Source organism: Nannobrachium achirus (genome assembly GCF_963921795.1).
Source record: "Nannobrachium achirus genome assembly, chromosome: 2".
Lineage (NCBI taxonomy): Eukaryota > Metazoa > Chordata > Actinopteri > Myctophiformes > Myctophidae > Nannobrachium > Nannobrachium achirus.
In genome coordinates, this window is record NC_137811.1 from 93,348 (window position 1) to 117,262 (window position 23,915).

General features: G+C 41.4%; 1 protein-coding gene across 1 annotated transcript in view; it reads right to left on the minus strand.

Moving 5' to 3' along the window:
- Window positions 1-23,915, minus strand: part of adam15 (ADAM metallopeptidase domain 15) — a 168,254-nt gene that overhangs the window by 16,929 nt on the left and 127,410 nt on the right. Inside the window, exons 23-24 of the mRNA XM_080753863.1 lie at window positions 11,278-11,386; window positions 7,653-7,718 (exon numbers count right to left, since the gene is read on the minus strand). Coding sequence (XP_080609989.1) covers window positions 7,653-7,718; window positions 11,278-11,386 — 175 coding nt within the window. The remainder of the gene's footprint in view (window positions 1-7,652; window positions 7,719-11,277; window positions 11,387-23,915) is intronic.

The following is a 23,915-nucleotide window of genomic DNA, read 5'->3' on the forward strand; positions in this document are numbered from 1 at the left end:
ACTTTTAATTTGCTGGTGCCCATGGCAACCCCCCATTTTACCTACCTTTGAAGTACTGGCGAGAAAAGTAAGTATCAGAGTAAATGTAATCCAAGCATGTCCTGTTTATTTCGCGAAAATCTTTTCTTTCAGTCAGGACCGTTTTTTATCAATTCTAAGCCACGGTGTTTGTGTTACGGCCGGTAGAAGAGGCAGCCGTTTTGAGAAAAAAAGAAAAAAGGAAAGGAATCCGGAGAAAACAGCATTTTTGTGCAGCCGCTAAACAGGAAGTCAACGAGACAGACAGCACGTCCGGGTGACGTAATTTCGCGCTGCATTTTGGGAATTGGAGTTTGTTTCATCACCGCGGTAGCCAAGTACAGTAGCTACAGTACAGTATAGTTTACTGTACAACGCGTCGAACGCGTTGTGGGCACACGTAAACATCAAAGAGATTGGCGCGTGGGCACCACGTGGGCGTTTAATGTGTTAACAGGGATATATATGCTGTACATGACCACTTCCACATTAAAACTTAAAGCGTCTGAATTGAGTATTGTGCATAAAATGCTCTGAATCAATTTCTTTAGGGGATTTTGGTGTTTCAGGTGTGAAGTTAATATCTAAAATGTTCTAATGTGGGGGAAAAAAAAAACATTTCACATCCACCTTAATGGATACACACTGTAGAAATCAAATGTGATGCACCCATAAAAATCTATTTTGGGTTAGGGTTTCAGGCATTTAAGGGTTAGAAAGCAGATCTGCTGCATGTGATTCGATTTCTGTCCATGTACAATTTCACAATATCTCAGTTTAAAGATTGTGTTTTGCTGGGCATGAAGGGGTTATTTAAAAATGCATAAATATTGAATCTAATGCACCGTACATAACCACTTTCATGGATAAACACTGTAGAATGCAAATGGTATGCCTTTAAATAAAGTGTTTTGCATGAAATACCATAAAACAATTTTGGGTGGATGTTTAGTGGTTTGGGCATTAAGGGGTTAATAACAAACAATGCTCAAGGGATGACCCGGCCCAAGTGACAAGAATCGGTTGAGAAAAAAAACTTTTACAGACGAAACCACGTTCAGCTAAAAAGCTCCCTGACTAAAACGGTATCTCGGAATCTACTTCCAAAAACGCTTCGGTCGGCGAGAACCGTTTTCTTTTTTTTCACGGCGACACTGGGCCGTGACGGTCGGCCGTGGTTAGAATTTTTGATTTCCGCGTGAAGTAAAGTACTGATCGACATTACAACATTGTGAATTACCACAACAAGGACACGATCGTGGCTTCCGGGGCTCTTCAAAATATATAGTCCATGGGCCAGACGAGATGTCGGTATCAAAAAGGTGGCAAAGGTTATCATGCATTTTATAAAAGCTCTATATCAGTAGATTATATTTTGGTATGATAACCCTTTCTTAGACCCAGCTAAATTGGTGTTATCAGCCGCTAGAGTTGGTGCCCCATTAACTTTACATTACAGGGGAAAAATCAAAAAAATAATCTGCTTTTAGTAGCATAAGAGGGGTCAAACTAGGGGTTTGTCATGATGCCGAATCCATTGCAAGCATTTGTTTTGCACAAAAAACATTCTTTGGGCTATAAATGGCCTCAGAAGACAATGCATGTATGGGTGTGCATTCATGTTAGTCAGAGGCCTTAGGGTTTTATTTCTCGTGCTAATCAGTCTAAAAGCGCCAAATTTTGCACAGATGTAGCCCAGGGCATGCTCTAATGATTTAGCTTGGGTGCCCGAGTCGGTGACCTTCGGGGTCGCCACAGCTCCAGAAAAACAATGGTTTAGTGATGAAAAGTGATGAGTCATCACTTTTAAGAGTTTTGTGGATGTTTTCTGGAGCCCGAAGGTCACCGACTCGGGCGCCCTAGCTAAATCATTAGAGCATACCCTGGGCTACATCTGTGCAAAATTTGGCGCTTTTAGACTGATTAGCATGAGAAATAAAACCCTAAGGCCTCCGACTAACATGAATGCACACCCATACATGCATCATCTTCTGAGGCCATTTATAGCCCAAGGAATATTTTTTGTGCAAAACAGATGCTTGCAATGGATTCGGCATCATGAAAACCCCCTAGTTTGACCCCTCTTATGCTACTAAAAGCAGATTAATTGTTTTACCTTTTTTCCTGTAATGTAATGTTAATGGGACACCAACTCTAGCGGCTGATAACACCAATTTAGCTGGGTCTAAGAAAGGGTTATCATACCAAAATATAATCTACTGATATAGAGCGTTTATAAAATGCATGATAACCTTTGCCACCTTTTTGATACCGACATCTCGTCTGGCCCATGGACTAATAGAGCAAGTGAATGGCGGCACAACAATAATGGCATCCCAAGTGTTAAGGATTAAGACAACCTAACATACAATATCAAGATAAACATGCAGGAGCTTGGATAAATGCAGACATGCAAACAGCCCCAAGATGAAAAAGGTGACAACTTTTTTGGTGTGAAATTGTTCGCCGCGCAATGCGCGGCGCGAAATTTTTGACCTTTTTTGGGTCGGTAGGGTGAATTTGCACGATTCTAACTGGGTAAAACAGTGACTAAAGGCTCTAACAGAGTCCAGGGTGAATAGCTATTCACTTCACCACAGTGTAGCTTTGTAGCCATCACCTAAAAATACATAACAAAGCCTAGGTGATAGCTAGAAAACTACAATGCGGTGAAGTGAATAGCTCTTCACCCTGGACTCTGATAGAGGCTTTACTCATACTCATACTGATCTATCTAGATATAATGAAGAAAATTATAAATATAATATAGCCTACAGATATAGTTGTAGGAATAACCTATAATATTTAGGGACTTGTCTTTAATAGACAGGCATAGACAGAGACAATGCATGATCAGCTATTTTCTATCTTACTTCTTAAATAGGCCAGTGTTTTCTAAGATAATTTCTTAGATCTTTTATTTTATTTATTCGTGAATTTAGAAGGAAAAAAACATTTCTTTATTTTAAATCATTAAATGTTATTCTTTTTGGGGGAGAATGTTTTTTGAATGTTTTTAAATGATACAAAACTAAATTTAGGAAAACAAACATTAAGGGACCCATAAAAATGTTTTCGCGACCCACAAATGGGTCCCAACCCAGTGCTTGGGAAACAGTGTTGTAAAACCACAGACGATTGTTGTATTCTCCGCTTTGAGAACTGTCTGTGACTGCCTCATTTTTCTCTCACCCTCTCTCTGCATCATCTTAAAATAAATGCGAGAAATCTCTGTTCTGTCTAATAAGAGGCAGATGGAACGGCATGATAGCGTTGATTAGCTCGCGTGTGGAGTTCTCCACTAACGCTATGGACCAGAGCTAATTTAGCGTTAGCATGTAGCAAAACTATCGCAACACACCGTTGAGGAAAATCAACAAACGTGGGCTATAATCGATGTCACGTCACCGCATTGATGCAGAATAGCGACCGCATCGCGATACAAGCGAATTAAAAAGTCCAATCCACAACTACACCACACTATCCATCAACGACGACAACCTAGCCAAGTTTATTTACTATGTGCTCCATTTAAGCTCCGCTCCGTCTGTGACTGACTGTATGCAGACTGGCTGAGCGCTCCGTCCAGCGCTGCCGGCTGCAGGCACTGGACACAGTCAAGCATGGGTGTTGACGTCACAGGCAAGAGAAAGCGAGCGCTTGATTTGTCCAAAAATAAAACGACCATATCCCCCATCCACCTTCACCACTACTGCACTGACAAACTGGACGGAGCCAAGAGGAGAAAAAAGCGCTCCTCTTCTCACTGCCGCTCAACGCAGCCTAGATGACATGACACCCCCCCACCCCCCCAAATATTTTTACATTGAATCTGAACGAATCACACAAACGATCAATTTGGATTCAAAACGGCAATTTTCGCCGAAAAGCTACAAGTTTGCATGCCTGTAAATGTCGATGACGTAACTGGAACAAAGACAAAACAGCTTGTCCTTAGAAAAAACAAAACAACAACATAGCGTGTGTGTATGTCGCGAGGGGCTGGACGCGAGGTTGGCGCGGAAGCCTCCATCTTTCAAATGGATGGTCGAGAAGACAATGATTATTTTCCAATTCTAGCACACCCTTGGGTGTCTTTTGGATGCTCCTGTGGGCGGATTGGAGCGACACAGAATAATCAGTCAATTACTTAAAAGCTTGTTTCAAATTCAGCTCAATCGAGTCTTCTTTTCCTGTGAGTCACGACTATGTGCATTAACTGTAGTCCGTTTTCATGAGACGTGTCACCTGTCCTGCAGCTCCCAACCGGCTTAATCAATGTGTCAACGTGTGAAAAGACCAGAATGCAAATGTTGATGTCGATCAGTGGTCAGCGAGGCATGAGTTGTTACGAACGCAAAGCTTTTACTTCCTTTCGGTGGACTTCAACATAACTGTGCAGCGCCTATTTATTTAACACTTTAAAACAGAGCATTAACGACTTGTGATTTTTGCAAGTCGACTCGACTCAGTAAAAAGTTGAGTTGAAGTCGACTTTATCGTTTGACGACATCATCACATCACCCACGACCACCCAACTATTTTGGGGGGTCTCCAGATGAAACTTGATGTGAAACATTGTTTTCTCACTCAACAGTAAACAAACCAACATCAAGTTTAAGTGTATAGTATGGGTATCTGCACAATTCTAAAGTGCTAATTTAAGCACTTTTTTAATGCCTCTAAAATGACAAATTAAACATTGGCCAAATTGTCAAATATTGTGAAAATAGCCGATCTACATGCTCACAATGCCCTACTTTAAACCAGGCCGTTGTGTGCTGATCCAGAAGAGGTTCGGGAAAACTTTGTTATATTATATAACATTAGTGCACAGTCAAAGGGAACCACGGGTGAAAGCAAGTCACTCTGTTGTGATCCATTGGGCGATGACGTAATCCGGAACCGCGTAATTTCCATAGGCTCCTATTCATTGCGCTGCAAAGAGACGGCTTCATTTTTTTTTTTCACTTTTGGCCGTGACGGTCAGCCGCGTTTTTTTTATTTCAGTGTAAAAGGTAAACAACACAGTCGACATGGACATGATCGGTTTACGGGGCTATTCAAAACTAGAAAATATTGTTCCTTCGAAACAAGCCAGAAAACAATGGCTATAAAAGTACAAAATGTCAAGATCGCAGGCAGTGCTCACTTTGACGTTACTGACGTCAAAGATTGGTCCATTTTGTTCCAAAAATGTGTTATGCAAAAGTTGACCCGCTGGTGGCGCTATAACAGGCCAATGTGAGAAGGGTGGTATCTGTTCCTTGACCTATTGGGAATGTGCTTGCAAGATTTCACGCACATTGCAGGCTGTGTTCATGATTTGAGGTGTTTTTGGCTTTGGCCACTTTATCGCTGCTTGCAGCTATATATTTTTTTATATATCTTTTTTGTGTGCACTTCATAGGCATATTAGATAAAGGTCCTTAGATTGTGTGTAGAATGTTTCATGCAAATTGCAAAAAAAATCCTAACGGGTTTAAGCGTTTCACAAACTGCTCAAAATGATATAGCGCCCCCCTTTGGCCAATTGGAGTAAGATTGGTTTTAGTGATATTTGGACTAACACTCTACATCTTTGCCAAATGCCATGAACATGTTACTTTGAATGTATGATTTAGAGGCAGAAGAATAATTTGCATAAAACTGCAATATTCATTGAATTATTAAAAAATCATTATTTAACGTACAAACTTCTCACCACATAGCCTGTGTAGATATAGGTTCAAATTTCATGTGAAAAAAGTTTTGTGCGCGTTATGCAAAAATCCTAGGAGGAGATAGATTCTTACTGTTTTTCATATAATTCAAAATTCTGGGGGATCTAAAGGTCAGAGGTCAAAAGTCAGAGCGTAAAAGTTGTTCAGCATGAGGAGACGCATACGTGTATACAGGTTTCATGGCTGGACCTCAAACACAGCATGAGCTATACCTGTTCAAAGTTCGCACTTTCGAAGGCTTCCTACAGCGCCACCATTTGGCCGATTGCTGTACAAAGTAATAGCACACGTCGCCACTGTAAGCTTAACACATTGATGTTTTTATTTTCATTTTCTGACTAAGTATGTAGGAGTAGAAAGGTGCCAAAGTTTTGAGGAGAACTTGATATAGTATGACTGCCTAGTATAGAAATAATGACAATATCTCAAGTGTGCTCGCCTTACAGGCGAGCCCACAATAAAGCACAGTGAATGGGAATAGACTAGTCTAAAGACCAGGCATATAACAAGCTGTCACTATTTATTTATAGACTAGTCTAAAGACCAGGCATGTCACAAACTGACACTATTTACTTCAAATCTAAAGACCAGGCACATTTTTAAACCAGTAAGACTCCCTAATCGGGAGATAAGCGACCGTCAGGTCGCATGTAAAAAACTGCCTGATGGTTGCGCGAAATGGGACAGATCCATGTTGTTGACATGACTCTAGACATACTGTGTACCGCTTTGCGTGATTTTAGGGAAAAATCTGTAGGAGCAGTGTCTAAAAATGTGTTCTAAAAATCAGCCTGAAGCTGGTGCTATATGGGACAGATCCATGTTGATGACATGACTCTAAACATACTGTGTACCGCTTTGTGTGATTTTAGGGCAAAATCTGTAGGAGCAGTGTCTAAAAATGTGTTCTAAAAATCAGCCTGAAGCTGGTGCTATATGGGACAGATCCATGTTGATGACATGACTCTAAACATACTGTGTACCGCTTTGTGTGATATTAGGGCAAAATCTGTAGGAGCAGTGTCCAAAAATGTGTTCTAAAAATCGGCCTGATGGTGGCGCTAAATGGGACAGATCCATGTTGATGACATGACTCTAAACATACTGTGTACCGCTTCGCGTGATTTTAGGGTCAAAATCTGTAGGAGCAGTGTCCAAAAATGTGTTTGAAAAAATCAGCCTGATGGTGGCGCTAGAAGAGAGCCATGTGAGAAATTAGTGGAGAAAATGAGGGTTGTGGTTTGGCAGCCAAGGAGTGTGTGCAAAGTTTGGCATGGATCGGGGCAGCGGTGGCGGAGATATGAGTAGGGGAAAAGTGTGACATGTGACGTGACAGACGGAGGGAGGGAGGGACTGACAGCCGGTTGAGGTTTAGATAGTATACTGTAAGTAACTGCGACCTAACGGTCGCAATTAACCAGACACATTTAATCTCATCCACATCATACATGGTTCTCAAAGGGGTCCCAAGGGGGGCTCCCCAGCAAAAAGACTCAAAATAGCCTCACAATCAGAATAGCCACTTTTGGCTACTTTACAATAGCAATTATACAAGCTTTGCTGCATGTTGTGAGCTTAGATCCGCTGTTTAAAAGAGAGAGAGAGAGAGAGAGAGAGAGAGAGAGAGAGAGAGAGAGAGAGAGAGAGAGATGTTCCAAAATGGCAATTGTGTTCTTTATATGAAAAACATGCGTAAAGCACTGCAGTAAATGCTATGACACGCACGCACACAATGTAAACTTATATTGTTGCAGGTACAGTTGTTAGTAAGCTGTAATAAAAATACTGTCACATAATAAAACATGCACACACAGAGAGAGAGAGAGAGAGAGGGAGAGAGAGAGAGAGAGAGAGAGAGAGAGAGAGAGAGAGAGAGAGCATGATCCAGGACCTCTTAGTTGCCATGGTTACCTGAGGTTTTTTAAAGTCAGGGTCAGGGGGGAGTGGCTTAGTAGGAGGAGCAGGCCTGCCATGAACCTGATTGGAGGGAAAAAACAGGAAGCAAGCCAATGAAGACACATGCAAAGACAGGATATGTGTGATAAACATGGTGAGTTCAATGCATAGAGTTGTACAGTATACAATACAGAGGTAACCGGAAATCCCTGACCATTCACTTGTATGGAGTTGTTCACACAGCGCACACTCCCCTTTTACCTCTTTATTCAGGGACACCAGGGTGTCCCTGGGGGTCCCTGGAGCTCTGGGGGTCCCTGCAGGCAAGGACACGTGGGTACCTGCCCCGGCTCTCCCGGTCGCTCCTAGCCCGAGTTACGGCATGTTATGTGTGTTGCAGTGTTCCTCCACTAGGGGGCGCGACCACTTTTGTATCTATTCTGGAGCACCAGGAGTCGGTGGCCCCCTGGAATTCCCCGTGAGCAGCCCCGTTGGGGTGGTCATTTGGTCATTTTTGCACTTTTTGGCGGCAGCGCCAGGGGGTCCCTGGGGTACCCTGGAGCTGCCCTGGATCGGGGCAACAGTGGCGGAGATATGAGTTGAGGAAAAGTGTGACGTGACAGACTGACGGAAGGACTGACAGCCGGTGGATGTTTGGATAGTATAAGAGTACAACTGCGACCATTAGGTCACGATAAGTAACTGCGACCTAACGGTCGCAATAACCATATAAGATGAAACACAAGTTAAACACTGCACACAAACAAATCACTGGGACCCATCCTCAAGACCCCTCTCGGGTCCCGGGATCCATTGTATTGAAAACCTAGCAACATCACTGCAAGTGTGACTTGTGTCACAGCAAACACACTGGTTAGACTCACACAATATGTCCATATATGGGCATTCCCAAATATGGTCTTATTATTGATGGATATTGATGGAGATGAAAAGGGATTCTATTGTATGGGCATTCCCAGATATGGGCATCATCTGGGAATCAGATGTAGAGGTCTATATATATATACTGTATATAGATCTAGGTGATGATCCAGTCGTCGCTGCCAGGCATTCATGTGGCAATGCCTAAGTATCCATGCCTCATCCCCCGGCTCCACCGAGCGTGTTGAGCGTCACGTCAACGCTGGGAACGCTCCGGTTTTAATCAATGAAGGGAGCTCCACTGCCGACGGCAACAGCAACGTCGGACGCTCCCGTGACGGCGTCCAAACTAAAAAATCGCACCGGTTCCATTTTTTTACGACGTCCACAATGTCCAGTCATGTATAAAATATGATTAAATGCAATGTAGGCTTAAAATGTAGGCTATATAGCCTACGTGCTTTTCTGCTGTTGGCTATCCAATCACATCATTCAAGGGTGACTAGATGTCCCAAAAATCCTAGAATATTTTTTATGCAATTACGTGGTCTACTTTGATAAAATTATGTATAAACACAACAGACTGGGAAACAACTCCTTTCTCATTTCTTCCTCCTAAAACAGGTCAGCAGTGAGTGACTGAGTCTGAAATTCTCTGAACACTAAAGCCAGATTTTTATACATTGTCGTGGCGGTGCAGGTGGACCCGAAAATAGACGATCTACAAGCTCACAAAACAGCATGTCCTGACTGCATACGACGTGTTGTGAGCTTATAGATCTGCTACTTTTTTCGGCAATACCACAGCATAAATGATAAATTAGGCATAACTTAACAGTTGATAATGCCATATCCTCATCTGATCTTTGATTGAAATATCAACAAATTCACGTTCAGTGGAGCCAGTCGGACGTCAATGTGACAGCGTCAATGACGCCGTCAAGACGCAGAGCAGCGCAACGCCGCCAGTGGAGCCCTGGAGTAAGCGCCCCGATATCCAGAGTTTGATAGTCAGCTGTCTTGATTTGTAAATGAATTGTCTTGGCCAGATTACAAACTATGCAATATTGACCAAGCTAAGTAACACCAATGAAGGACAAGTACATAAAACCGAGTCCAGTGATGAAACTCTTTAACCGTACTTAAAGGAGTAGTTCACCACTTTTCAACTTGTCTTCATATAATAGGTCCTCACTAATGTTCATATAATAAAATATCACCATTTTTTTCTACTCAGTCCAAGTTTCCTAGGAGAGCTGTGGGAAGTTCATAATCCATCGTCTTGTGACATCATCATTTTCCAAAAACAAAAATTTAATCAATATTTTTGAAAAAAATATTTCGATTTTGATTATCGCGAGAACAATGGCTTCCATTTAAAATTGCAACTTTTCAGGAATAGAAAGCCTGCAGTTTCTATAAGCTGGATTGGCAATCGATGATGTCACAAGACGATGGGTTTCTGACCTGCCCACAGCCCTCCTCTGAGAAAAAAAAAAAAAAGCTGTTTTTGAGTGAGGACCAATTATATGAACATAGTTTGAAAAGTGGTGGAGTGCCCCTTTAAGTTATAGCAACAAATAGGAACTAAAAAATATCAACCAATCAGAAGAGGGGATGGGGTTAAGTTACACCAATGAAGGACAAGGACTCAACCAAGTCCAATGACACCACCCACAAGTCTGAGCGACAAACCTTTAAGAAGTTATAGCAAAAAATAGGAACTATCAAATATTGACTAATCAGAAGAGGGGGCGGGGCTAAGTTACACTAATGAAGGACAAGGACTCTGAACCTAATCCAATGACACCACTCATTGTCTGAACAACAAACTGTTATAGAATATTAACCAAACTGCTCGTCATATTCCAGTTATTTTCTGGTTTTCTTATATTTTAATGTGCTCACACTATGTCAATTGTGCATAATACGCGTGCCCGATCGCTAGATCGGTGTGCATGCCGCCATACAGATCTGATCACAAAAACATCCATGTTGCCGCGACCAAACGTTAGCGTGCTATAAACTCACAAGCTAGCGCAGAAATGCAGAAGACGTGAGGAAGGATCAGGAAACAGAGGAATTGTCTTGCGCGCCAAATTCAACATGAGAGTCAATGCAGATCCGTATTTTTCATATCCGGTTTTTAACTGTTTCTCGTCAACACACTAATCGCTACTTTTTGAGCAGATACACATCAGCGTAATATTTGTACTACTTCTGGTACAGTAATTCTGAATAAGCATGTTTCAAAGATGAATAAAGTTGATTTGGTAACACGACTGTGTACTGTGTTCAATTTAACATAATAGGGTTAGCGTATAAAAAAAAAGAAGAAAACTACTTTTGGGGGAATTTAGTTTCGTAGATAGAAACTCACTACTGTGTGTGTGCGTGCGTGTGTGTGTGTGTGTGTGTGTGTGTGTGTGTGTGTGTGTGTGTGTGTGTGTGTGTGTGTGTGTGTGTGTTTGTCCCCCCCTTGAGGGGACAAATGTAGGTCCCCACAAGTTTTTGGGTTAGGTTTAGGGGTTAGGTTAAGGGTTAGGGGTTAGGGTTAGGGATAGAGGTTAGGGTAAGGCCACAGAAAATGAATGGAAGGTCCCCACAAAGATAGTAGACTATGTGTAATGTCCCCACAAGGTAGGCGTGCAAACCTGTGTGTGTGTGTGTGTGTGTGTGTGTGTGCGTGCGTGCGTGCGTGCGTGCGTGCGTGCGTGCGTGCGTGCGTGCGTGCGTTTGTGCGTGTGCGTGTGCGTACCTTGTTTACAGTGGTTGTCATGGGGATATCACCCTGTCCATTCCACTGGTAGCGCAGCGGTCGAACCTGATCTCCGTTTCGACTGTCGACTCGCTCCAGCGCCGGAGTCCTGGAGCAACATTACGAATACTTATTACAAATACTTCCCTGAGATATGCTCAATACAAATGTTAGACACTCTCTACTTCACATGATACTCAATACTTCATATTACAGATACAGAGGAGAAGCTGTGACACATCTCCAGGCAGATGGTATAGAGCAGGGGTTTTCAAAGTGGGTGCCGCGAGATCATTTGATAATATTTGGAATTTATTTGGACACTTGAAAAAAATATTTAGTATAATTTTAAACTTGAAGTACAAAGTTATTTTCAGTCAGTTCTAACCAAAAAGGCTATTATCACAACGTTTTCCTCGCAACATAATCACTAAAATATCGTCACTGTCGGGCAGAAACCTCGTATCTCCAAGTTTCAACTGTGTACGTCTTTTGGTAAAGCAAAGCTCCGCTTCATCATACAAGATTGTCGCACAAAACTAGTGAAATCAGCCGATCTACAAGCACACAACGCCTCGTGCTTGTAGATCTGCTGTTTTCACTAGTTTAGTACATTTTATAGATGATAAATACAAAACGAACAGTTTTGGACATACAAGGTTTCCACCCGACAACGACGATATGCTATAAATATAAGGTACTGGGAGTGAAAATTATAATGTAGGGTGACTCGGATTAAAACATATATTTACGGGGTGCCCTGAGAGAACACCTGGTATAGAGCAGTGAAGTCTGACGTCATTTACCCATCCTACCTGGTTCACGTTTTTCCCCCCATTCTGAATTCCCATAGACCTTTTTTTTTCATATCGCGTCATATAAAAACTGTGTTCCAAACATAAACTAATGATCTCAGCGGTTTGACTCATATGGATATGAAGAATCAATGGTGAGATGGTGAGAAAATGCCAATGTTACTGTCACCAAATTAGTAACATTTTCGCTAGAAACAGGCTTTACCAAATATGAGTGAATGACTATCATAAACCATACAGAGCCACCTCCCCGACAATATCGCGCAAACCGTTAATTTATTTTTGGTTCGGAACCCCTAGGGCAGTGCTACTCAACCCGCGGCCCGCGGGCCGCATGCGGCCCTTTCCGCATGTCTGTGCGGCCCGTCATGATCATGCCAAAAAAATATGATTTTTCTAAGCCTGTCAAAGTTAACGCGAAACGCAAAACGCGGTGATGTTTGACCCTCGGTGCACTCCGTAGTTAGGGATAAGAGTCAGGAAGCGAATGCAGTAGCAGTGCAGAGATGCAGGCGGCTACACTAGAGCTACAGTACAACGAGACAGTCAGACAGACAAATATGCGGAGATTTTGCAGCAGACAATCACAGTCGGGCTCACTGGAGCGGAGACGCATGACGGTCGTGCGATATGAACGGCCGCGCATCCCGCGATCGTCATGTTTCAGGCTAATGAAGACCTAGCCCTTGTCTCCGCTGCTTGTCTCTCCCTCCGCGACTCCGCCAGTCAGCTCCGACTATAACTCTATGGCACCGACAGTGCAAGCATTCCAACAGATCGTGCTGCAGCCAAGGAACTATGCTTATTAACACAAATCTCCTCCAACGAGCTGTTGTGTTTTACAAAGCTCAAAGCATCAAACTGTTTTACAAGTACAGTGCATCTGAGGGGGAGTTGAACTGTACTTGAGTTATTTTTCCATACAATAACTCTCTTCACCAAAAATAGCCGATCTACAAGCTCACAATGCATCTTGTGGTGAGCTTGTAGATCGGCTATTTTTGGTGAATGTCCCCCAAGAATAGGGATGCTGGGGTTTGAGTGATTGAATAATATGTATAAACGTTTATTTATTTTAAATCTGTCCTATTAATGAAAAGGAGTGTTAGTGGCATGAGAAAACATACCTTTACATTGCCAAAGTTCACTAGCCTTGCATACCCAGACACAGGGGAGGTTACAAAAAGGTTGAACCAGAACTGTTCATTTTCACTTCACACTTTGTGAATAAAGCCTAATTTGATAAAAAATTCAAATGTCATCAATTTCATCATTCCATCCATGACAATCTTTTGGTTCAATGAGGTTTGGCCTGGCTTATGGAAATGTGGCTGTTTTCTGTGCGTTTCCTTAATTATTAGACTGTGTACTGTACAAAATCAATGTAAACGTCCAAAATAGGACCGTCATTTTTAGCTTGCGGCCCTTTGGACTTTTGGTATTTTGCTGAGTGGCCCCTGAGCCATCTCAAGTTGAGTAGCCCTGCCCTAGGGGGTCCTCAGAGTTACTCCAGGGGGGCCACCAAATCTTTGTGTGATTAGAACCTTTTTTCTTTATTTGTTTACATTAACCTTAGCATCCCCATTTGGAGAACCTTTTTCCAAAATAGCCAATCTACAAGCCTACAACGCCTTGCAGCGATCGGCTATTTTCGACAAAGAGGTTTGGTGTAGGGTGAAAAAAGAGCGGACAGCGTAAAGAGTGAAAAGTCAAGTTTACTAAGTATTGGTTAAATGTCTGAAAATACACATTAACATGAATACAACATGATAGTGCTGTCAAACAAGTCTATGAAATCGATGTTAAAGTTTAATCCGCAAAACAATGATAAACACAGTATATAGTAGGGGTCCCTGCTTCATCCCTCATTCAGTTTTGGGGTCCTAAAATGTTGAAGACCCCTGCTAGAGATCACATTCACACAGCGGCCATTTTGTTCTTGCATCACAAACTCATGGGGTTTCCCTCTCCTGCCACAGACTGGAAAGATAATTACTTGGATAACCATTTGGATTTTTTTAAAGACTAAAGTCTGACATCTTATTACACAAGACATCTAAAATGAGTCACAGACTACGATTTGCTATGTTACTACATAGAGTTCTTTGCTCTACTTCACAACACTACAGTATACCATTACCACATTGACCAGTAACTGGCAACTCATTGGAGGGAATCAAACACCAACTCTCTGTTCTCAAAATGTGCCACACTGCATTTGTGGGTAAGAAAACATTAATGTGAATGATCTTTGTAGTTTTTTTCCCACTCCTCAAATTTCACATTAAATACTAACATAATTATTTTATTAATTCACAGAAAGGAAGAAGATCCAGTGGCTTTAGTGGGAACATGCATCAACAAGGCATCAACTGAACACTTATTTTGTGCTCTTTCGATCACTGTGCTCACTGTCTTTTTAGAATGAATTATTGGAGAGATATTCAATCAGAGAGAGAAAGCTGTCATCTGATTGTGTCTCTTTTTCGCAATAGGGGTTGCATGTTTGAACCCACCCTGTAGCTTTCCAGTAGCTATAGTTGACCAGGTTGTCCACCCAGGTTGTGATCCTCTAAGGTCCTAGATATCATTTCTGGTGCACAACCTTTTACAACGTTCCAGGTCTGATTTTCCCAAAGAAATGGGGGTTTGCCCCCTGGGTAAACGATGAGTTACAATTCTGTCCATACCGAGACTTACATTAACAGCGCTGAGTCGGCTGAAGCGGACTTCACAATGTTCGGTAAGGCGCCTCTCGTGGTTTAAGTCCCATAAATTCTCTTATAGGAACCCGGGCTTTTATTTGTCTCAAGAGTAGCGGGCACCAGGCTCTTATTGAAAGCAGGCGTTTATAAGAGACAAGGCTTTTATTCCTACTAGACCTTACCTGTTCGAAGATATGTGCTCCAAAATATGTGGAGAGTTTGGGTTGTGGGGAAAGTTACTGTGGTGCGTGCGTGAGAATATGTGGGAGCATCATAATGTAAGGAGCAGCTCATGGAGGAGTGTATATTTATGATGCAAATAATTTTACAGCAAATTTAGGTGAATAGAAGTATGAATGCGCTTGCTCCACATAGTTTTTTCATACCCGTTGGAAGATGAGACACACATCAAACGCACCTGGTAAAAGCGAGAGAGAGAGAGAGAAAGAAAGAGAGAGAGAGAGAGAGAGAGAGACAGAGAGAGAGAGAGAGATAATGCACATTCCTAACTGTGAGTGTGTGGGGCTATAGATCCCATGGCCTGGAGGAACGGATCGTAACCATGACAACAGGCTAAGAAAACGCTAATAAACAGCTTTAATTTGGGAGAAATGAAATTCGGGCTCCGTCACCGTTGCTATAATGCTAATGGCCAATACCATGTGAACTTTGGGATCAGTTGCTGAAGCGAGTGAATAGATAAACGTAGATAAGCGTGAGCGTTAGAGCGTTAGAGCGTGAGTGTGTGAGTGAGTGAGTTGTTTGGTGGTTTATCTGATAGATTTCTCAAAAATATCAGAATGAATAAAACAACATTGTGTGTCAGTTTGAACCCAGTAAAATGTACTGGTCCATTTATTGACAATACTGTATGAATAAAAGAAAAAAGAAAACAGTGCAACATTTTTTCAATCACAATACTGGTACCAGGTAAACATTAACACCATACCAAATATGGGATTTACTGCACATACAGTAGCCTATATAACAGAAATAAAATATATAATCTGAGGTACCAGCCAGGTAAACATTAACACCATATCAAATATGGGTTTTACTGCACATACAGTAGCCTATATAACAGAAATAAAATATATTGCCTATGGTAAATACCATAATAATATAAACAGTGCAACAGTGGTCAATTCAACAACAAAATAACTGGGCAACTGAGGTAGACCACAATACCATGCCCTTCTATTTAGTGCACATTCAAGGCCTAACAGGTCAATGAATTAAAGCTGCAAAAATATAAACAATATAGGCCTACAGGCATGGTATTTATAATATCAGGTCAATGCAGCTTAATGTACAACATTTAATACCATAACGTCAAAACAGTGCAACAGTGATCACCTAATAGGCACGACAGACAGAAGGAGAGAGAGGGAGGGGGAGAGAGGGGGGCGAGAGAGAGAGAGAGAGAGAGAGATAGAGATGGGGCAAAGATAGATAGAGACAGGCAGACAGACAGACATATAGTCTCCGGGACATGGAGACCTATCTGCTTTAGTTAAGGTTTTGGTTGATCCCCATCATAAAATTGGCTAATTCTTTTAGTATTGTGTAGATGAATTATTTGTGAACACAGTATCACATGTTTCCCATCTGAATGCGAACTTCACAATAAGCAAACTTAATATATAATTTCACTACTTATTATTAAAAATCTGGCAACACAATACCTGGCAACCGAAGTATAAACCAATCAAAGCGTGTGTTCCTTATACGGCTCAGTCGTTTCGGCCAGCAGGAAGTACCCGTCGTGGACGCTCTGATCACAGCTAACCATAGCAGCTAACACACAACACAACGACAACTCCTGTGAAGGTAATATTTGTTTCGTGATGATGCTCAATTGTTTGATATACTCATGAACATTTACAATGAACGCAGACTATAGAATGAGCCGTGTTGACGACGCATTAACATGGATCATTATAACGTTCGTGGCGATCATAGACAAGAGACAAGATTGATGGCAGCAGGCTGTTTTAAAGATGCACATTTAGCGTGAATATTTACAGCTGCAAATGGTTAAGATATATTAAGCAGTGGCCAATCAATATGCCCCGATCTTTAATATAGCTATAATGGCTCACGATCATTGCAATGCAATACACATTGTCTCATCGCGTATCATTAATTTCTGTTCATATCTCTGCAGTCACGTTGCCAAAGTTAGTGTTAGCAACGGTTTGTGATTTGTTCATTTTCTCTTGAAAAGATCTAACCTTAAGACAGCTGTTAATGAGTTTAGAGTACGTTCGTCTTGTCATAGTGCTCCATCTACATACTATATAATACTATGACCCTGTTCAGTGCTATATGATTTACTGCACAGTCAAACATTAAAGGTTTATTATATGGTTAATTGTTTTATCTCGATCTTCAAGTTGATGTGCTGGTACAGTTAGATTCAGGCTCGGATGCCATTCCGTCTACTTGTCCTGGCGCAGTACAGTATTTAGAATGTAGTGAGTGTTAAAGGTTATGCTCACAGTTTTGTCTCTAAATAATCTACAGAGCCTAAATAATACAGCACAGAACACCCGAGATTAAATTATACAAACTTAATTGGATATACATGAATGAATGATCCATCGAAGAGTGCTTTGAGTACTTGGCAAAGAGTTATAAAAAATACTTCATTGTTATGTGATGATATGTGTTACAGACTACTCTACGTGGGTTTCAGAGCTGCAGGAGCGGAGCCTGGGACACAAACCACAAGATCTGGGAAATTATTGTGGCATGGATTGTGTCATAATGCAGACAGCAGTCTTATGAGATGGGTCTACATTCATGATTGAACATAATATGATGTGCCCATTTTAAAATGATTCTGGAAAATAAAGATTTATCACACTTTTTGGTGTCTTTGTTTCTGTGCATGCTATGTATCATTGTGGCTGTGCTGCTCTTTGACACGTGCTGTGTTAAGTTCAGGCTGGTGTGAAATACACTCAAAATGCAGAACATATGTGTGTGTTAAGTCGTAGCATGGTCAGCCACAGTTTGCTGCTGTTATGTAATATCTTTAACTTTGAAGAAATTACGGAGGTAACTTGGTATTTCACTGGTTACCATATATTCTGAATCTATGTTTTCTTGTCATTTAGTACAATGAATGTGTGTGTTACTGTGTCTCTAGAAATGTGCTCATTATTGGTGAAGATACTAACTGTAATTCTCAAAGACTCGCATTGTTTCAGCACATCGTTTTTTGCTCTGTTAGTTTCATTTGATATTAAAATGCAACTCTAATTAATCCACTGTGTGGACACTGATCAGATGACAGGAAGAAGCAGTTCATCAATGAAGGTACTTTTAGTTGCTTTTGTGATTTGTTTAGGGTACGATATTTTAATGACTTCACACCTAAGTCCCTATCATGGAGTTAAATCATTGATAACTTGATGCATGCATACTCATTCAGTTCATATGTTAATGCAGACCTAACAGTCTACAACGATGCCCAGGGCAACACTGCATATTGTCTATAAATGGCTCACAGTTTAAATAACGTACGGTTTATTTGGATAATCATCTGTAACAGATAAAGTATAATTAAATGAGACGTGATTAACGTTTGTTTGACATCCACATCACAATTACATTGGACGGGAGATGCATCGCGTTGATTAAAGTGAATGGCTGCTATAGTTTTGCTAGTTTTCATCACCTAATCACCTTCCTTTCATAACCTAATCACTACTTTTAGAATTGAAAGAAGAAAAATAATGTTACCACTTATTTTATGTTAATGGAAGTATGAAACGCCCGCGTTCCAGTGACTACAGTGTCAGTGAAGGACAGGCAATAGCGAAAATATAAACTGGTATACCAGTAAGACTCCCTAATCGGGAGATAAGCGACCGTAGGTGGCTTATCTCCACAAATAGAGCAAAAATGTGTTTTTCCAAAATCTTCCTGATCCATGTTGATGACATGAGTGTAGACATGCTGTGTAGTGATATTCGTGATTTTAGGGCAAAAACTGTAGGAGCAGTGTCCAAAAATGTGTTTTAAAAATCGGCCTGAAGGTGGCGCTAGAATAGGGCCATGTGAGAAATGAGGGGTGGGGTCTCCGCGTTGCCTTGGCGGACAAATAGGTACCGGCCCCGGCTCTCCCGGACGCTCCTAGCCCGAGTTACGGCATTGTATGTGCGCTGCAGTGGCAGGGGGTCCTCCACTGGGGGCGCCACCACTTTTGCATCCATTCTGGAGCACCAGGAGTCGGTGGTCCCCGAGAATTCCCCGTGAGCAGACCCGTTGGGGTGGTCATTTGGTCATTTTTGCACATTTGGTCATTTTTTACACTTGGGGGTCCCCCAGGGACCTGGGGGTCCCTGGGGCTCCGGGGGTCCTTGGAGGTTGTAGTTTGGCAGGCAAGGAGTGTGTGTGCAAAATGTGGCATGGATCGGGTCAACGGGTGCGGAGATATAAGCAGGGAAAAAGTGTGACGTGTGACGTGTGAGCACATTTGGTCATTTTTTACATCTGGGGGTCCACCGGGGGTCCTTGGAGGTTGTAGTTTGGCAGGCAAGGAGTGTGTGTGCAAAATTTGGCATGGATCGGGTCAACGGGTGCGGAGATATAAGCAGGGAAAAAGTGTGACGTGTGACGTGTGAGCACATTTGGTCATTTTTTACATCTGGGGGTCCCCCAGGGACCTGGGGGTCCCTGGGGCTCCGGGGGTCCTTGGAGGTTGTAGTTTGGCAGTCAAGGAGTGTGTGTGCAAAATTTGGCATGGATGGGGGCAACAGTTGTGGAGATATGAGCAGGGCAAAAGTGTGACGGACTCACTCACTCACTGACAGACAGCCTGTGGAGGTTTTGGTAGTAAATGCGACCTACGGTCGCAATAAAAGTAGTCCAACACGGTTATGAATTAACTATTAGTAGTCTATGGTATACCTGTTGCAAGTTCGTTAGGAAAAAGCAATTTATTACGCTAATGTTAGTCTTTTTGGGCGAGAAATGTCAGCTTTGTGTAATGTTTTCTTCCTGGTTGCCATGGAGATGTCTTAGGTGCCCTGTATATTTGCCTGTTTTAAATAGCATTTGATAAAATCGGTCTTTCTCATTAGTGCGTACGAATTCAATATGAAAACATTAATCACAGTACTCATAAGAATTTTATATGTCAAATCGTTTGGCTGGTGGGAGGGGTGGGGGGCGGTGGGGGGTTTATGTTAAATGTACCAGACTGCATTATGTGTTATATGTTATTCAAAACGAGTAAGCCTATGCCTATCATATATGTCTCATTTCTGTTAACTGATTGCTATGAGCACGAGCAATAACAGCACCGATATTGGAAATTTAACTTTTGTTACTTGGAATGTAAATGGATTGGGAAGTCAAGTCAAGAGAGGAAAGGTTTTCTCTTATTTAAAATCACTATCTGCCGATATTATATTCTTACAAGAGACACACATCAAGCCATCTGATCAAAGTAGACTTAAAGCGAGTTGGTTTTCCGAGGTGTATCAATCCACGTTTTCATCCAAAGCTAGAGGAGTTGCTATATTATTTAGAAAAAGTGTACCGTTTCAATTAACTTCTCTTATTAGTGATACTAATGGTAGATATTTGATCATCTCTGGTAAAATCAATAATATCCCCATTACTTGTGTTAATATCTACGGTCCTAATACTGACGACCCAGAGTTTTTTCGGAGGTTATTTAATTTATTGCCTGATCCGAATTCAACTAATTTGATAATCTGTGGTGACTACAATTTATTTTTGGATGGTTACCTCGACCGCTTGTCAACACGTCCTTCTCCTCCTAGCAAGGCGGCGTGTACTATGCTTAACCTAATGAAATCATTTAATTTAGTTGATATTTGGAGGTTACAGCATCCTACTGACAAAGAATATTCCTTTTTTTCTCATGCTCACAAATCGTATACACGTATTGATTTTTTTATTATTGATTCAAAGTTGATATCAAATGTGTTGCATACAAAATATCAGGGAATCGTAATCGCCGACCACAGTCCTCTCGCTATGTCTTTTAAATGGTCCCTTCCAAAAGCTTTTTTCCCTTGGCGTTTTAACTCTCTGCTACTGCAGGATAGTAATTTCAATGAATACATGAAAACGTCCATTAATGATTTCTTGTTATTTAATGATAAAGGTGACGTTTCTGATTCTATATTATGGGAATCATTTAAGGTAGTGGCGAGAGGAAAAATAATTGCATACGAAGCTTCTAAAAAGAGAGCGCGGCGTAAACGACTCGCTGATATTGAGGTGCAACTTTTGGATGCTGAGAGGCTCTATAGAACGTCGTTGTTAGTGAAAGATCTGTGTTCCGTCATGAAATTGAAATATGAATATAATACCATTCTGAGTGACCAGGTTAACAAACAGATACTTAAACTGAGACAAAAACAATTTGAACTGGGTGACAAGCCTGGTAAACTGTTGGCCAGACAGTTGCGTGGTGAGCAGGCAAGCAGGTCTATCCTTAAACTTAAGTCCTCGACTGGTGAACTGTTAACTGATCCTCGAGCCATTAATAACCACTTTAGAGATCACTTCGAAAATCTGTATAAAGCTAAGAATACTGCAACTGACGACGAGATCGAATCATTTTTAACATCTGTTGATTTACCTAAAATAAACGAGATCGCCAAGGCCGACCTTGATTCTGAAATTACTATCAATGAAGTTAAGGACGCTATTAAATCTCTCGCGAGTGGCAAGGCCGCGGGGCCTGACGGATTTGGAGCAGAATTTTTCAAGGCATACAGTGATCTTGTTTCTCCTTTGTTACTCAGAATGGTTAAACACTCTATTGATAGTAACATCTTTCCACAGTCTCTTTACGAGGCCAATATTTGCTTGCTACCTAAAAAGGGGAAGGATGAATCGGAGCCATCAGCATATAGACCTCTCAGTCTTTTAAACTTTGATCAAAAAGTGGTAGCCAAGATTATATCTGCCAGGCTTGCTAGACACATGCATTCTCTTTTACACCCGGATCAGAATGGGTTTTTGGCCGGGAGATTTTCTTTTTTTAATACTCGCAGATTATTTAATATAATGTATGCTAAATATGAATCAGATGATAAACCCGTAGTCATATCGCTCGACGCAGAGCGCGCCTTCGATCAGATCGACTGGAGATATATGCATGCCACATTAAGGCATTACGGATTTGGTGATTATTTTTTGAAGCTGATTAAAATGCTTTATGCTGCCCCCACATCCTCCATTCTGACTAATAGTAATAAATCAGCGTCCTTCAAGCTACAACGCGGGACGAGACAGGGCTGTTGCGCAAGCTCTTTATTGTTCAATTTAATGCTTGAACCGCTCGCTATTGCTATTAGAAAGCATATTGATATTAAAGGAATTAAGGTAGGGGATGTGGAATGTAAACTATCGCTTTACGCGGACGATTTATTAATTTTTATGATGGATCCATCTTCATCCATCCCTCCGCTTCTCTCATTAATCAATCGTTTTGGCAAGCTGTCTGGGTACTCGATTAATTGGCAAAAGAGCGCCTTTATCCCCCTTAGTAACAATTTAGATCGAGCGTATCTTGAATCCCTCCCCTTTAAAATAGCCACTGATAAATTTACATACCTGGGCTTATCTATATCGTTGAACCCAATGTCTCTGTTTAAATATAATTTTACTCCCCTAATAGCTAAACTTAAGACAGACATTGAGTATTGGAGAACGTTGCCGCTATCTATGATAGGGCGCGTGAATGCCATTAAAATGGTCTCTCTCCCCAGGTTCATGTACATATTTCAAAACATCCCAATTAAACTTTCATTGTCATTTTTTAAACAAATCGACTCAATAATAATGCCTTTTATTTGGGGGTATAAAACCAATCGCATCTCAAAGTGTCATTTACAAAAATCTAAGATACTAGGGGGGTTCTCCCTCCCTGTATTTCAACATTACTACTGGGCCACTAATTTGAGAGCATTAATATACTGGCAAAACCAGTCTCCTCAAACTTCATCTGATGCCCCCAAATGGCTCCAGTTCGAATCTCAGGCAGTAAGGGACAGCTCTCTTTCAGCTTTATTGTTCTCATTTAAAGACTACCCAACCCACCTATTGGGTGACAATTGGGTTTTGGAAAATTCAATAAAAATATTAAAACAGGTAAAAAGAGCACTTTCGGTTCCGGATCTGTCAATATACTCTCCAATTTGTTTTAATCACAACTTTATTCCTTCTCAGTCAGATCCAGCTTTTACAGAGTGGAAGGAGAAGGGTTTGATATCCTTTGCCGATTTATACATAAACAACCAATTTGCTGCATTCTCAGAGCTGAAAGAAGCATTTTCACTTCCACAATCCCACCTTTTTCGTTACTTTCAAGTTAGACATTTTGTTCTAAACAATTTTAACAACTATCAATATTTGCCTGAAGAACACTGCTTTTATGCTTTGATGAGACAGCATCCATACTCTAAACATCTCATCTCTAAATTTGTCTCGTTGTTTTCCAAATCATCTATTCCGTCAACAAACCACATTAGGGCATCTTGGGAGGCTGATATTGGGCTGGAACTGTCCGACGAGATCTGGAGCGAGGGGTTGAAGAGAATCCATTCAGGCTCAGTCAATGCCAGACTGCAGCTTGTTCAGTTTAAAGTTATGCACAGATTACATTACTCCAAAGTAAAAATGAATAAAATGTATCCAAACGTTTCAGATATCTGTGACAGATGCACCACATCCAAGGGCACGCTGGGACACACGTTCTGGTCGTGCCCAAGGATTGTTCCATTCTGGCAAAGCATTTTTGCTTGGTACAGTAGTGTATATCGTATTCGCATTGAGCCCGATGCACTGACTGTCCTGTTTGGTTGCTCCGAAGCTTCTCTTTCTCTGCCGTACTCTGTCCAACAGACACTTATGCTTGGTACACTAGTAGCCAAAAGAATTATATTAACTGAATGGAAATCCTCTACTATACCTTGTTTCAACAGATGGCTTACAGAATTTGTGTCAATTATTCATTTGGAGAGGCTTCGATGCTTTAAACAGGACAGTCATACTGCATTCGAGTTCATCTGGGGTCCTATTATGGCGCATCTGGACGTTTAGTCCATAATGGCTACATTAGTAG